The 13,394-nt window shown below is 44.2% G+C and overlaps 3 protein-coding genes across 3 annotated transcripts; all 3 read left to right on the forward strand.

Moving 5' to 3' along the window:
* Nucleotides 1-57: 57 nt before the first annotated feature.
* dnajc7 (DnaJ (Hsp40) homolog, subfamily C, member 7) lies at nt 58-5,781 on the forward strand. Its single transcript, XM_088317883.1, has 14 exons — nt 58-200; nt 1,584-1,672; nt 1,753-1,877; nt 1,949-2,062; nt 2,382-2,456; nt 2,520-2,638; nt 2,844-2,997; nt 3,080-3,244; nt 3,392-3,483; nt 3,589-3,662; nt 4,343-4,489; nt 4,558-4,710; nt 4,791-4,853; nt 5,071-5,781. The coding sequence occupies exons 1-14, from the start codon at nt 127-129 to the stop codon at nt 5,106-5,108; spliced, it is 1,482 nt and encodes a 493-aa protein (XP_088174009.1). The 5' UTR covers nt 58-126; the 3' UTR covers nt 5,109-5,781.
* On the forward strand, nt 5,782-8,595 carry odad4 (outer dynein arm docking complex subunit 4). The gene is made up of 6 exons (XM_088317884.1): nt 5,782-6,566; nt 6,879-7,010; nt 7,077-7,230; nt 7,377-7,432; nt 7,502-7,613; nt 7,924-8,595. Exons 1-6 carry the CDS (start codon nt 6,441-6,443, stop codon nt 8,088-8,090), a joined length of 747 nt encoding a protein of 248 aa, XP_088174010.1. The 5' UTR covers nt 5,782-6,440; the 3' UTR covers nt 8,091-8,595.
* Nucleotides 8,596-8,730: 135 nt separating this feature from the next.
* cnp (2'',3''-cyclic nucleotide 3'' phosphodiesterase) lies at nt 8,731-13,265 on the forward strand. Its single transcript, XM_088317878.1, has 4 exons — nt 8,731-8,888; nt 10,161-11,374; nt 11,694-11,821; nt 12,100-13,265. The coding sequence occupies exons 2-4, from the start codon at nt 10,201-10,203 to the stop codon at nt 12,550-12,552; spliced, it is 1,755 nt and encodes a 584-aa protein (XP_088174004.1). The 5' UTR covers nt 8,731-8,888; nt 10,161-10,200; the 3' UTR covers nt 12,553-13,265.
* The last annotated feature ends 129 nt before the right edge of the window (nt 13,266-13,394 follow it).

Raw genomic sequence — 13,394 nt, forward strand, 5'->3', positions numbered from 1 at the left:
ACTTTGTCTTCCACAAAAATAGATTACATTTTGTAATTAAACTCGGCAAGGGGAACTACTTCTTGTTTATAATGACGTCACGACAACTGCAGCGATTGACCCCGCCCCCTCCACTTTCACGTCAAAATGGCGACAGAGCGGTGTGATGCTGTGAACATGGACCCCGACATCGAACTCCTCAGCGACGACGAATTGGAACGGTAAGACGCGCTGACAGCACCTGAAATGTAACCCCGGGGACGCTTTTGAGTTCTATTTAAAAACCGGACGCCTCCGAATTGTGACATCGTGTCACGAAGCTAGCAAAGCTAGCCGCTATGTGGCTACATGGAGGCGTTCATGATGTTATTGTCCTCCACTTTACCTATAATAACGTGATGAAGTTGTCAGTTCCTTTTTTCCCCCTTTCTTTTCTGTCGTGAAAATGTCATTCTCGAAAGTTCTGAGTGTTCGTGACGTTCAAACAATCAATGACAGGCTTTCCCAAAAAAAGTCATGGCAGTCGGCCACAGTGAGCGAGCGAGCGAGCGGCGTGCTTGGTGTCATATGTTCTTTGGCTCCTTTCTAAGTTTAGCCAACCAGTGGGCTCACGCCTGGACCTTCTCGCTGTCCGTTCACAGCCTCACACTTTTAAGTTTAATTTCCCCCTGCAATTGTTAGCTGACTTTTACTTTTCAAAGTCCACTCAGTGATGGTGCTACTGTTTACTTATGTTAGATTACCAAAAAAACGGACTTGGAAACTATACCTGCGCCAAGGACCCCGTTTCCAAATAACGGCAAAAAAACTAAACCATCCGTTAAACCAGTGGAATCGTCTATCTTATTTTGTGGAGCTACCGAAACTGAATAAAATACGCCACTGTCTACCGCAGTGCTGGTATGATATTCGCCCCCCCCCAAAAAAAAACAAAAAAACAAGACATATTTCAAATTGACAGCGCACAAACATTAGTTAATTTAGATTTAGTTCTTGGTTTGGTTTGTTGTCAGAAAATGGGCAAAAATGTTGATCATTGTTTTTCAAAGTAACAGCAGATGTTTCATATTGATTCAACACAAACAACAAAACCTGAAAAAATGATCAGACTAATTTTGCAGTCATGGAAAATGCATGGAAAAAAAGATAAAATCGTTTTGGAAAAGCTTGAGTTGTCCTGCAAAATAATTGTTCCTCTCCCTGCCGTGTGGGTTCATGCAAACAGTTAAAACTTGACATGCCTGTCTGTTTTCGGCTGCCTTCAATGGGGAATATTGAGCTGTAGAGCTTTTTCTGCTAAAAAAAAACTGTGACGCTGCCAACCAATCAAATTGCATAGTCCCTGAAGACAGTTCTTTCCCAGTGTTTCCCAGGATGATTTTTTTTTTCCCAAAGAAGTGCCCAAACTAGCAACTTTCATTTCAAGAGTGTCACTTTAGTGCTGTATGTATAGAGTGTGAAGTTTTTCTCCTGTTCTTGGTCTCCTCCGGTAAGCTTGAATAACTGATGGACTAAGCACCAATGGAGCGAGTTTTTGTCCATCACCGGAATCTCAATCTATGACTGTTTTATTTCTAAATAAAATGTATTTTTGTCCACCGTAGGGAAGCAGATGGCTACAAGGAGCAAGGCAACGCTTTCTACATCCAGAAGGATTATGCAGAAGCCTTCAATTATTACACCAAGGCCATCGGTACTTGATATTAATGGTCTTTGCCATTATTTTCCTGGTGGAGATCATTTCATTTCTTTTTTTTTTGGTCTTGCCTGCAGACATGTGTCCTAAGAACGCCAGTTACTACGGCAACCGAGCAGCCACGCTGATGATGCTGTGTCGGTTCCGCGAGGCTTTGGAGGATTCCCAGCAAGCAGTGAGGCTGGATAACTCCTTCATGAAGGTGAGTTGAGGAAATCTAAAACAAGCGTGACCTGTTGTTTAGTCAGACGAATAAAGTTGTTTGGCTATCAGGGTCATCTGCGAGAGGGAAAGTGCCATCTCTCCCTCGGCAACGCCATGGCGGCCTCACGCTGCTTCCAGAAAGTCCTGGAGTTGGAGGCCGACAACAGCCAAGCCCAGCAGGAGGTCAGTCGGTTCTGATGTTTGATTGAATGGAATTGAGTGAATTTTCAATTTCATCATTAGGGTTCATCCCGTAGAAGTGAAAAACTAACTAATAGTTAGAACTGACTTTTTTTTTTTTGCCATGTTAGTTATAATAAGTAAGATAGAAGGATAGTAAGGAATCTGTTTTGAAGAAGAGGGTGACACTTTTACTCCAATGTCAATAAAAACTTGTGGTGTTTAATCTTAGGGATGTTAAATCGGTTAAGGTTTGTAACAATAGGGTGGCGTCCTTTCAAAATTCCAAATTAAAAACCCCTCTCTGGAATGGCTTTTTCAGCTCAGGAGCGCCGAGTCCATCCTGGAATACGAGCGAATGGCAGAAATCGGCTTTGACAAGAGAGACTACCGCATGGTAAGTTTAAAGACGCTCAGCGAGGGTTTGTGACATAACGTCATCTTGTGTGTTCGTCTCCAGGTGGTCTTCTGCATGGACCGAGCCTTGGAGTCGGCCTCGGCGTGCCATCGGTTCAAGATACTGAAAGCCGAGTGCTTGGCCCTGCTGGGACGCTACCCGGAAGCTCAGTCCGTGGCCAGGTCTGTTGTCATGACACCGATGTTCAATACTGTATTGCTATATAAACAGTGGATTTGTGTGCGTATGCCAAAAATGTTTGATTTTGTTCTTTAATGAAGATTTTTAGTGGGGTGGGGGGTGCACCCAAGGTAGTAAAAGCATACAATACATGTATGAAATAGAATATGCAACCATTTATCCGCATGCATGTTTTTACACTCCTAGTGACATTTTAAGAATGGACTCCACCAATGCAGATGCGCTGTACGTGCGTGGCCTTTGTCTGTACTACGAGGACTGCATCGACAAGGCGGTCCAGTTCTTCGTGCAGGCCCTGCGCATGGCTCCGGACCACGAGAAAGCGCGGCTTGCCTGTAGAGTAAGTACTGTAGCGTTTTCTCATCGAGGGTTCGGTGCTTCTTGTGTCGTTTTTTTAAACACACGATCTGTGTTATGGTCAGAACGCCAAGGCGCTGAAGGCCAAGAAGGAGGAGGGCAACAAGGCGTTCAAAGAGGGTAGCTTCGATGCCGCCTACGTCCTCTACTCGGAGGCGCTGACAATAGATCCCAATAACATCAAGACCAACGCCAAGCTGTACTGTAACAGAGCCACCGTCGGCTCCAAGGTAGGCACGCTGCTGGCTGTCAGAAAAGGCACATCTCACATTGTTTTGTGCCGTAACGCCGTCCATTTCAGTAAGTCAATAGAATTAATTTTTGTAAAGAGGAGAGGAGTTAAGTCCATGTTAGATATACCGACTTTTGTCTTTCAGCTGAAGAAAGTAGAACAGGCCATTGAGGACTGCACAAAAGCCATTAAGCTGGATGAGACCTACATCAAGGCCTATTTGCGGCGAGCGCAATGGTACAAAATTACTTTAGTGTCTCTACGTTTATTTATTTATTTTTAATTTTTAGTTTTTCTCTCTGCCACCATCGTGTTACATCCCGTCCATTTGTGACCTTGCAGCTATATGGACACGGAGCAGTACGAGGAGGCGGTTCGCGACTACGAGAAGGTGTACCAGACAGAGAAGACCAAAGGTAAGAAGCGGACTTTGCAGAGCTGTGAAGACACCCAGATTATATTCGCAATCGTCCACTCATTCCCTACTCCCTAATCACTAAATAAGGATTTTATCTACAGCTATTGGCCGGGCATAGGAACAGAACACTATTTTCAGAATTATTCATTATTATTTGATAGCTATCATATTATTGCTTTGTAATTATCATTATTTCGTAATCCATTCATACCTGAGAACGTTACTTGATTTTCAAACTGGGCTTTCATAAAGCAATTCTGAAAAATCAGAAGCGGCTTTTCAGCATTATCCGAGCGACGTGGATGTTTTGTTTACCGCATGAGGGATTGTTTTACGGCCTCTAGTTGCTTCACACATACATACGCTGACATATATTTGAATTAAATACAGTGCTGCAGAAGGCACCAAACTTTCACATCAGTTCCATCTGGGAAGTAATCGCAACTTATTGTTCTAGTTTTTCAATCAAGTTTAAAAAAAAAAATTGATCATTTCCACACAGTCAACACATTTTGCGCTGTGGCTCAAAACAGGTTTGTGCAACTTGTGATAAATTTCCTGCTGAATGATCACATTGTTTTCCTTGTCTGGTCGGTTGTTCACTGGAGTATAACAGTGCAAAATGGAAAACGCACTGCACAGGGATTCCATTTTTTTTTTTTTAATCTATTTCTATAGAGCACAAGCAGCTGCTAAAGCACGCGCAGCTGGAACTGAAAAAAAGCAAGCGAAAAGACTACTACAAGGTGCTAGGCGTGGACAAGAACGCCACAGAGGAGGAGATCAAGAAGGCGTACCGCAAACGGGCGCTCTTACATCACCCAGGTGCGTCACTCAAATGATAGCTCCCGCCCACTTAATTTCTCACCCATATGACCGCCACTTGCGTTCAGATCGCCACAGCAGCGCTAGCACGGAGGTGCAAAAGGAAGAGGAGAGGAAGTTTAAGGAGGTGGGCGAGGCCTTCAGCGTGTTGTCGGACCCCAAGAAGAAGTCGCGCTATGACAGCGGACAGGACCTGGAGGATGAGGGCATGAACATGGGAGGTAAGCGTGACCCGGGGAGCTCTGTCATCACATGCTAACAGCAGCCATTTTGTGGAAACTCGTGTTTTGTCTCCCACCAGATTTCGACGCCAACAACATTTTTAAGGCGTTCTTTGGTGGTCCGGGAGGTTTTAGTTTTGAAGGTAAGCAAGCACATGATGTCATAGAATCAGGTCACATTTTAAAATATAGCATCCTACCTATTTCCCATTAAGGTTATAGTACTGGTTTATGAAGCGGTGCTCAGTATTTCTTGAGGTTAGAACTGATGGTTTAGTCCACGTCCTCAAGTTTTTACTGATTTGACTTTGTCCTCCACCAGCAACCTGTCAATGGTTTGACTTTGTGTCTACCTTTCAGCCTCCGGACCAGGAAATTTCTTCTTCCAGTTTGGTTAAGTGGTTTGCTTCCCCCGCTGGTCCGGCACCACGTCAGGACTTGTCGACGCACGCCGCCTCTCCCCCTCCTGACCCGCCGTCTGTATCCTTGAGCAGATACGGATCCTTGTCATCTCCGCCATTGACTCAATGCAACCACACATACAGATATGCAGCAACCAAACACAAACTAGCCGCACATGGAAGTACATTTGAAGTGAACGTCGTGCAGCTACTCTTTTTGTTTTTTAGAGGGTCCACGCGGGGAGTAAAGACTGCGTCCCGCTCTGCATGAAACGCAACCTCCATTTTCTTATTTGAAGTATCCGATAGGGATGCTCGCGAAACGGCGTCCTCGCCAGCGGGAGTGGTCATCGTGTGTATGAAAGCAACACTTTTTATATTTGACGTTGCCATACAACAGATTGCTGCGTCGCACATGTGACTGGAATGTATCATTTTGATTTGTGATGGGTTTTTTTGTTTTGTCATCTTATTTTGGTATTTATTCTTTATTTTCTTTTTTTTTTTTACCCCGCCGCCAGTCACAGCTCCTTATTCTAGCAACAAAACAAATGGAAGATATAATATTCCGACCAATAAAATGCAACACAATGAAACGATGGGAGCATATTTAGTGTCTATTGAAAAAAAAAAAATCGGGTCCAGACATAGTTCCTGTTGACGTTGATAAAAAGTGTGGCATCCTCACCTTTTACTGTCGTTGTCATTCTAGTGAAACCTTCCTGTTTTTATCAACCGTGTCAATAAAGTTGAGGCCTCACCTGTCTTTATTTGTTAATACAACCAAATAGGATAAGGCATTACATTAGCGTTGAAAATATGATGCTTAATATGATTTATTGATTTATATATATATATATTTTTTTTTTAATTATTGGGGGTTTATTGTGAAACGGCGCTGCATTATACTGGGAGATGTAGATATTTTGGAATTACTAACGTAGGGTGTAACTAGTAATACTGTGTTTAAAATAATGAGATTTTTTTGTAAAAAAAAAAAAAAGACGCATACATACTCAGGGCTCCTGTGTAACTTTTCACATTGAATAACATTGAACTTGAATTTTATTTCTAGTGTGGTAGAAACGCATTTCCAAACAATTGTTCTACGTGTTTAATTTAACTAATAACTCTCATTGGCTTTCATTGAAGTCGATCGTATGTTCTGTCCGGTTAAAAAGACTGCGTTTCGACCCCTTTTCCAGCAGAGAGCGCTATTGGTCTTATTTGTTAGCGCTGTTGCCCGGTTACGGAGCCAGAGAGGCGCTCCTTTTGCTGCGTTTGTGTGCTTCCACCTCCCCGCTTTTTAGACTAAACTCTCTGGGGGAAATGTCTGACACGGAGTCCGAGTGCAAAAGTACGAAGGCTAAGGGTGTTTTCTCCACTTTAATGGCGGATGGTGACTGGTTGCTGCTCAAGGGGGAGTGTGAGAAGGCGGTGGAGAGCTACAGCAAGGTAAAGTGCTTGCATGAGTCCCAACTTTTTCAGTCAGAAAAATGGCTTCAGTAGAAACCGGCCAGATTAAAAATAGAACACTATGCACCACCATGTTCGGATTGAAAATATTTTTGGGCGACAATTTTCATTTTATAGAGGTTGGAAATAAAGAAAATATGAAAAATGAGCAAAGTTTGCAACACTCCATATTACATAACGTAAACACTTTGCAATGGACTGTTTGTGCCTAACCAATTTCAAATGACTAAATTACCAATTCTCTGATTGGTGACACTCACTGTATTGAATTAAGTGTATACCATACAACAGGCTCTGACTCTCAAACCCGAGGACCAATACTGCTTCGTGGGCCGCTCCAAGTGCTACCTAAAGATGGGTCAATACGAAAAAGCCCTGATGGACGCCGAAGCTTCACTTCAAGAAAACCAATCCTTTTTTGAGGTCGTTTTGAAAATCACGTTCCATTGTATAGAATAAATTATAAATACGGTGTATGTTTTACAATAGGGGTTATACCAGAAGGCTGAGGCGTTGTACTGCTTGGGGGAATTTGAATTTGCACTGGTGTTTTACCACCAAGGGCTGAAGCTGCGCCCACAAGTCCACGAGTTCCAGCTGGGCGTCCAGAAAGCTCAAGAAGCTATCGAGAACGCCGTCACCGGTATGCGAGTTACACCAATGATGTGGAAGCATGCAATTATCCAAAATGCCCTGCTCAGATAATCAATGAACAGCTAACGACTCCTGTCCAACTGACTGATTGATGAAGAGGACTGTCCCAATACTTTTGTCTATATCATCACTCAGTCCCTGCTGCTGTCAAACAGAAGCTTAAAGGAGAAACGCTGCAAAAAGATGTGGAGGTAATCACACACCATTTTGTCATCTCTCTACATAATGCTATGATTAAAACAAACAATCTGAACCAACAGCTGAGAACAGCCAAGAAGCCACACATGTCTGAGACAGGGAAGAAGACCAAGAAATACCTGGGGGAGTTTTATGAGGACAGGAAATATCTGGAGAAGCTCTTAAAGGATGAAGGTATGTTTGTTGATGTCAGTGTTTTCACTCATGTTTTTTAAATTAAAATGACATATAAACATGTTTTTCATGATGAATAGTAATAATTGAATTGTGTCTTTGCAGTTTTATTTCTTTCCTTGGCAACCATGTAGTCAGACACACACAAAAAATAAATTGCATTTAAATCTTGAATTTGCATTATTTTGCCCACAGTTCCATCTGCTGTATCATGGCAGGCAGGGCCTCACTTGCACCGAACGCATATTTCCTTGTTCCTGTTTACTGCAAACTGTCATCTAATCATGTTTGAATGTATGCTGATCTGCAGCCTTGGTGAAAGCTAAGACGAGGAACGGCGAGCAACTGCATGATGTCATCCATGGCTGTCTCACGTACTTGGATGACTGCGCTGACTTCTGGAACCAGCAGAAGCCCCCCACCTCCACCCAAAGACCCTCAAAGACAACAAAGCAAGCGGGGGAAACGCCCGTTTGACACTGACGCATATCATTTGATTTGATTTTTATTTATCTTAAAAAAGCAAAAGAATAAAAACAGCATATTAGAGAAAATAAAATAAAAAGGGAACAGTATGATGATAAAGTGCAAGTTTGGAGAGGGGTGGGAGGAAGAAAAGCTCAAGTTCAGCCCTTCCTTTACAGTATAACCTCAAGATCCATAAAAACACATGAAATAAATCCATATGTTTTAAAAGAAGATTAAGTACAACTGCCATTGTAAACACATTTTGGGGGGGTCATAAATAGTGTTTTGCGGCATAATATAAATGTTTCATCATAGCAAAATGTAAGAGTTTTGTTGCGTTCTGTGGCCATTTTTTCCATCGATAATTACATTAGAAACTGTAAAGTGTCTCAGTGGGTCCTTTTGTTGTCACGCCCTCATTTGTGGTTGACTGATGCTCTTCATACGCACGATAAAAGACAGTTTACATCCTCTCACACCACACGTTGGCTTCACTTGAATATACACATTTAAACCCCCATCGCTACGATATTATTATATTATTTCTATTAGTATAATTATCAACATCGCCATTATTTCTCATACGGCGTGTCAGTTTAAAAAGAAAACACTCCAAGTTTCATTTTACCCCATTTCCGGTCTGTGAAGGGCGTGTCCGTGCTCACCGCCCGGCGTGCGCGTTCCCGCCATATTACGTGCGTGCGCTTGTGCCTTGAAGAAGAGAAGCGCCGCGCGTGCGTGGGCGTGTTAGGTTAGCTTGTCATTGTACGTCCAGGAGCGCGTGGTATTCATCCGCACCGCATGCTGGTAAGTTGGCACGCCTTACAACAATATCACCAGAAAAATATATCGGGAGTATATTTTTCTATGCGTTTTTGTATTTTGTCAATGCGGGGGGAGGACTTTGTCACACAAAGAATTAGTTTGCTGTAATCCGCGTGTTGACTGGCATGGTAATTGTTTGTCGTGGTAAGCTCCACCCTCTCGCTTAAAAAATATACACGGCTGAAACAAGTTTGCTTTAATGGAACAATATCTCTTTTTTAATCAGTTTAAGCACGACTCGAGTCCAGTTTAATGACTGCGCAACCCACACGACAGCTGTTGGCATCGATATGTTTACTCAAAAGGAAAATGCTCGCCTAAGTTTTAGCTTTTGGTTAAAATCTTGTAATTATTAACCTGACGATTCACTGTTTTCTGTTTTCGAGAATGTAGTTTTGAGGAAGTCTCGCAACACGACACGTTCGCACAGCTGGTGAGCCGAGTAAAAATCTGGGTAAAGAATCAAAATGGTTGCCACTCGTTCCGCTAGATGGCGCTGTTCAGTCGGACACCAGGTGCCCACCATTATGAGAAAAAAAACTGCCTTTTGTTTGCCCAGTCGTTGCCATGTGTTCCTACTTTATCTGATAACACTTGGTCATTTGCAGGGCAACCTGCGCGTTTTGGGGGCCATTTTGTGTCCGCGCCCTGCTACCATGATGGAAAATGCATCGCAATCATTAGAAACAGTTGCGCAATCCACAAGAAATGGGCGGGGATTAATTAAAAATGTTAATAGTTTTTAAGTCTTTCATTTTCCTTCTAAATGTTCCATTTGATTTCGTTTTGTATTTATTTCTATTTAAATTGGTTTGTTTTTAAGCGTTTGTTTTTATTACCATTTTATTTATATTGTAAGTTCTTGATCAATTAGAATTGAATCACATTTGTTAAATACTTTCTTTAAACTGTCTTTATATACATATATGTATGTTAAAATAAATAAAAACCCTAGAACGGCCTTCTACTGTGGTGCTGCAGAGATATGTATGCACACCCACACGCACCTTGAAAATCAAAAGGCAGTCTACATATCCCTATATTGTCAATCCAAAGTGTTTTTAAAAATCAACCTGTTCCATTTAACTGTAGTCTTTCTTGTAGTGTATCTCATGGGATTGTGCAGATATACTTAACGTTGTCACCGGTGAGTGTCAGGTTACACCGATTGCAGCTATGAAGGCTAAAACTACAAACATAAGGGCTGATGATGCATCACTCTGACATGTTACCCCTCTATGTGCTACATCTAAGGTACATATTTATGTGAAGTGGTGACCCTCTCGAGCCAAAGATGGACCCTGAAAACAACGGTGAGATTTCCGACACGTTGGAGACGCCACAACAACAGGAGGAGGTGGCGGTGACGCAGCCAGAGGTGTCCGCAGACCCTGAGAAACCAGCAGCTGCTGATGGGAAGGGGGAGGAGAAGGAGCGGCCCGCGGTGAATGGTGGTGGCGACGCGGCCGGGAACAACATGGCGCCTGTCCAAGATGACGCGCTTCGTGAAATCCCTGAAGCTGAGCCACCGGTGCCTGTTGCTGTGCCCGTGGAGCCGGTTCCAGAAGCTGAGCAAACAATGCCGTCAACCCAAGAAGAGGCCGTGCCGCAGCAGCCAGAGGAACTGCTACCTCCCAGCCCAGAGAAAGTTTTGCAGGAGGTTGAGGCACATGAAGTTGTCAAGGACACCCTGGCACAAAATAGTGGCGAGAAAATTGAAGCTTCTGCAGAAAAACCAGCTGAATCCTCCGTGCAGGAGGAAGTGAAGGTTAAATCTGAAACGGCGCCCCCCAAAGAGCAAGAGAAGGAATGCGAGCCAGGTATGAGTACCAAGTCAGCAGATCCAACAGGAGCAGAGTCAAGCGACGCCGCGCCTGACAAGGAGGCATTGGTTCCCTCTGCCGGCTCTCTGTCTTTCCCCATCCTCAAACACGAGAAGACCAAAGAGGCTCTGTGCAGCTCTCGCACCCTGGTGGTCATCCGAGGCCTTCCGGGAAGCGGGAAGACCTTCTTGTCCCGCGCCCTAGCTGACACCTACAAGGACAACTGCTCCGTCTTCTGCGCTGATGACTACGCCGACAGCTCGGACACCGGCGCGCACGCACACAAGGCTTTGGATGAGGCGGTTGCTGCCTGCTGTGCTGACGCCCCATCCGTACTGGTGGTGGTGGATGACACAAACCACACCCAGGAGCGGCTGGCCCGCCTGGGCGAGTTGGCCCGGGAACACCAGATGGTCGCCGTCTTCCTCGAGCCGCGCACGGAATGGAGCGCAGACACGGCACGGCTTGCCAAGCAGACCGGACGCAAGCTGGCCGCCATCAATGGCATGAAGCGGCAACTGGATGAGGTGTGCTTGCCGCTCTTTTTCGGCTGGTTCCTGTTGGCCCAGGTGCAGGATCAGCTCAAGTCCACAGGCAGCGACTTCCTGACAGCCCTGGACGGCTTTAAGAAGAACGCTGTTGGCTGTGAGTGTTTTTTTTTTTTTTGCTGCCGCAGATTGGTGGCAAAAGTACTTAATTTTTTTTAACTTAAATGGAGGTGGTGTTTGCGATTTTGAAAAGTGACTTGATGGGTTTTTTTTGCCTGCTACATTAAATCTCGGTGTGTACTTTCTCAGTGTTCTTTTTAAGGTCCTGTTCCCAGTTTAGCAGATTGAAACCAGCCTATTTTGACTAATTGGTATAACGCACAGCTCTCTTCCAGGGGGAAAACGTAAAGTCCTCAATTGAGTTATCTGTTCTCATGTTGTCCCTGCCCTTGAATCATCTTTCCTCATATTTGCAGCATCTGTGAACGAAGGGCAGGAAATTCCTCTGGAGCAGTACTACAAAGGCAAAGGAAGCCTTCACTGCACCACCAAATTCTGTGACTATGGGAAGGCAGAGGGTGCCAAAGAATATGCAGAGAAACCAGTAAGGCACCTTTTGTTGACTTGAACACTTTGGAATTGTTGCCACTGGTTATCCTCGGTTTAGGGCAGTTGCCACTGTCCATTTTTCTTTATGGCCTACAAGTATATTTTTCATAAAGTAATACGACAGCAATATTGAGGAAAAGTGAACAGAAGTTGCTGGTCAAAGGTAAAAGTGGTAAAAATATAAGTATGAAATGCATTTACTGTTGAACCCCTACTTTATTTTATGCACCACATCTTTGCTCTGAGTTTAGTTTTTTTTCCTCCCTTTCTCAGGCTATCTCAGAGTTGTATGGGTCTGTGTTCGATTTGGCCGTGAGTGCTCTTTTTGTCACTCCCCGCACCTTCGGCGCCCGTGTCAGCCTCACCGAGGAACAGCTCACGCTGTGGCCATCCGACGCCGAAAAGGAGGCGGAGTCCTCGGTCCCCGGCGCCGCATTACTGCCGATGGGCAGCCGTGCCCACATCACCCTGGGCTGCGCGGAGGGCGTGGCGCCGGTCCAAACGGGTCTGGACCTGCTGGAGATGCTGGTGTTACAGCAAGTGGAGCCTGTCACCGACTTGGAGATGGGCTCGCTACGCTTTTACGGCGAAGGGAGGTGGATGTTGGAGCTCAAAGAGCCCGTGTGTGCGGCGGCGTGCTTCTCCAGCTTCTACAAGTCCATGGGCCCATTCCAGGCGCAGGGTAAAAAGGATCCCAAGAAAAAGAAGAACTGCGCCATCTTGTGAAGACTTGAGGCGTGGCTTGGGTTGGATGATCAATTCCAAAATAGAGTTTAAGGGCTTCGAATGTAGCTAGCTGGCATCTTTGTGTGCCTTTTTTTCCCCTTACCCCTTTTGCACTACCCAAAATGCCTTCAGTCATGTTCACATAGCTCTCTATGCCTTCAATCTAGTTCATATTGTTCACTAAAGCTGCTCACACATCAGTGGCAGTCTTTTGCAACCTTGTTTAGACTAGCACCCTAGATCACCTGTGCGATAGTAGAATTCATGAATTTAGCGCCAGTCTTAATCCCAGACTTTCATCATGGTACACCATTTCGACTTGCTTTAAAGCTACCTTGTGGTCTTCGTCAAATGGCCTAGCTAGCCATTGAATAAGTGATTGTAACACTAGCAAATAGGCCAAAGCTGTGCATTTAAATGTATTAAACTGACATATGCATTGGAGATGCTTCCTTATGTGTTTGCACTATGCATTGTTTTGAAAGGGAGACCTAAGAATTTCGTATTTCTTCCCCTCCAGCAGCTTGCACTTGAAAGAATGCTGTGAATCTGTCACTCTTTTTAGCCAGTTTGAACAACAAATTAGCATTTCAACGTAACCTTTGAACTTTTTGGGGTTTGGAAGTCCAACTTTGTGTGGCTCTTATGAAGCACTATTTTTGCACTTGTTTTGTACACTTAATAAAGACCAAGGTCATGTGTTGCTCCAGCAATGCTGCTCTCTGTCTGTTTTGTATTAGCGTCACTAATGTGATCTTTTGTCAGCGTCTGTGTATATAAGTTCATGACCACCAGATGTCGCTCAACACAAAGTGCGTTGGAAATTAATCACTTCAATATAC

The sequence above is a fragment of the Idiotropiscis lumnitzeri genome, chromosome 15, assembly GCF_059441095.1.
Source record: "Idiotropiscis lumnitzeri isolate Australia: NSW breed Sydney's pygmy pipehorse chromosome 15, RoL_Ilum_1.0, whole genome shotgun sequence".
NCBI lineage: Eukaryota > Metazoa > Chordata > Actinopteri > Syngnathiformes > Syngnathidae > Idiotropiscis > Idiotropiscis lumnitzeri.

Bases quoted from the DNA above. Each gene is read 5' to 3' on its own strand.
- odad4 (XM_088317884.1), top strand. From the start codon at position 6,441: ATGTCTGACACGGAGTCCGAGTGCAAAAGTACGAAGGCTAAGGGTGTT. The intron at 7,231-7,376 runs GTATGCGAGTTA...ATCATCACTCAG, and splicing joins TATCGAGAACGCCGTCACCG to TCCCTGCTGCTGTCAAACAG. The intron at 7,614-7,923 runs GTATGTTTGTTG...GCTGATCTGCAG, and splicing joins GAAGCTCTTAAAGGATGAAG to CCTTGGTGAAAGCTAAGACG.
- dnajc7 (XM_088317883.1), top strand. From the start codon at position 127: ATGGCGACAGAGCGGTGTGATGCTGTGAACATGGACCCCGACATCGAA. The intron at 2,998-3,079 runs GTAAGTACTGTA...TGTTATGGTCAG, and splicing joins AAGCGCGGCTTGCCTGTAGA to AACGCCAAGGCGCTGAAGGC. The intron at 4,854-5,070 runs GTAAGCAAGCAC...TCTACCTTTCAG, and splicing joins GGGAGGTTTTAGTTTTGAAG to CCTCCGGACCAGGAAATTTC.
- cnp (XM_088317878.1), top strand. From the start codon at position 10,201: ATGGACCCTGAAAACAACGGTGAGATTTCCGACACGTTGGAGACGCCA. The intron at 11,375-11,693 runs GTGAGTGTTTTT...TCATATTTGCAG, and splicing joins TAAGAAGAACGCTGTTGGCT to CATCTGTGAACGAAGGGCAG. The intron at 11,822-12,099 runs GTAAGGCACCTT...TCCCTTTCTCAG, and splicing joins AAGAATATGCAGAGAAACCA to GCTATCTCAGAGTTGTATGG.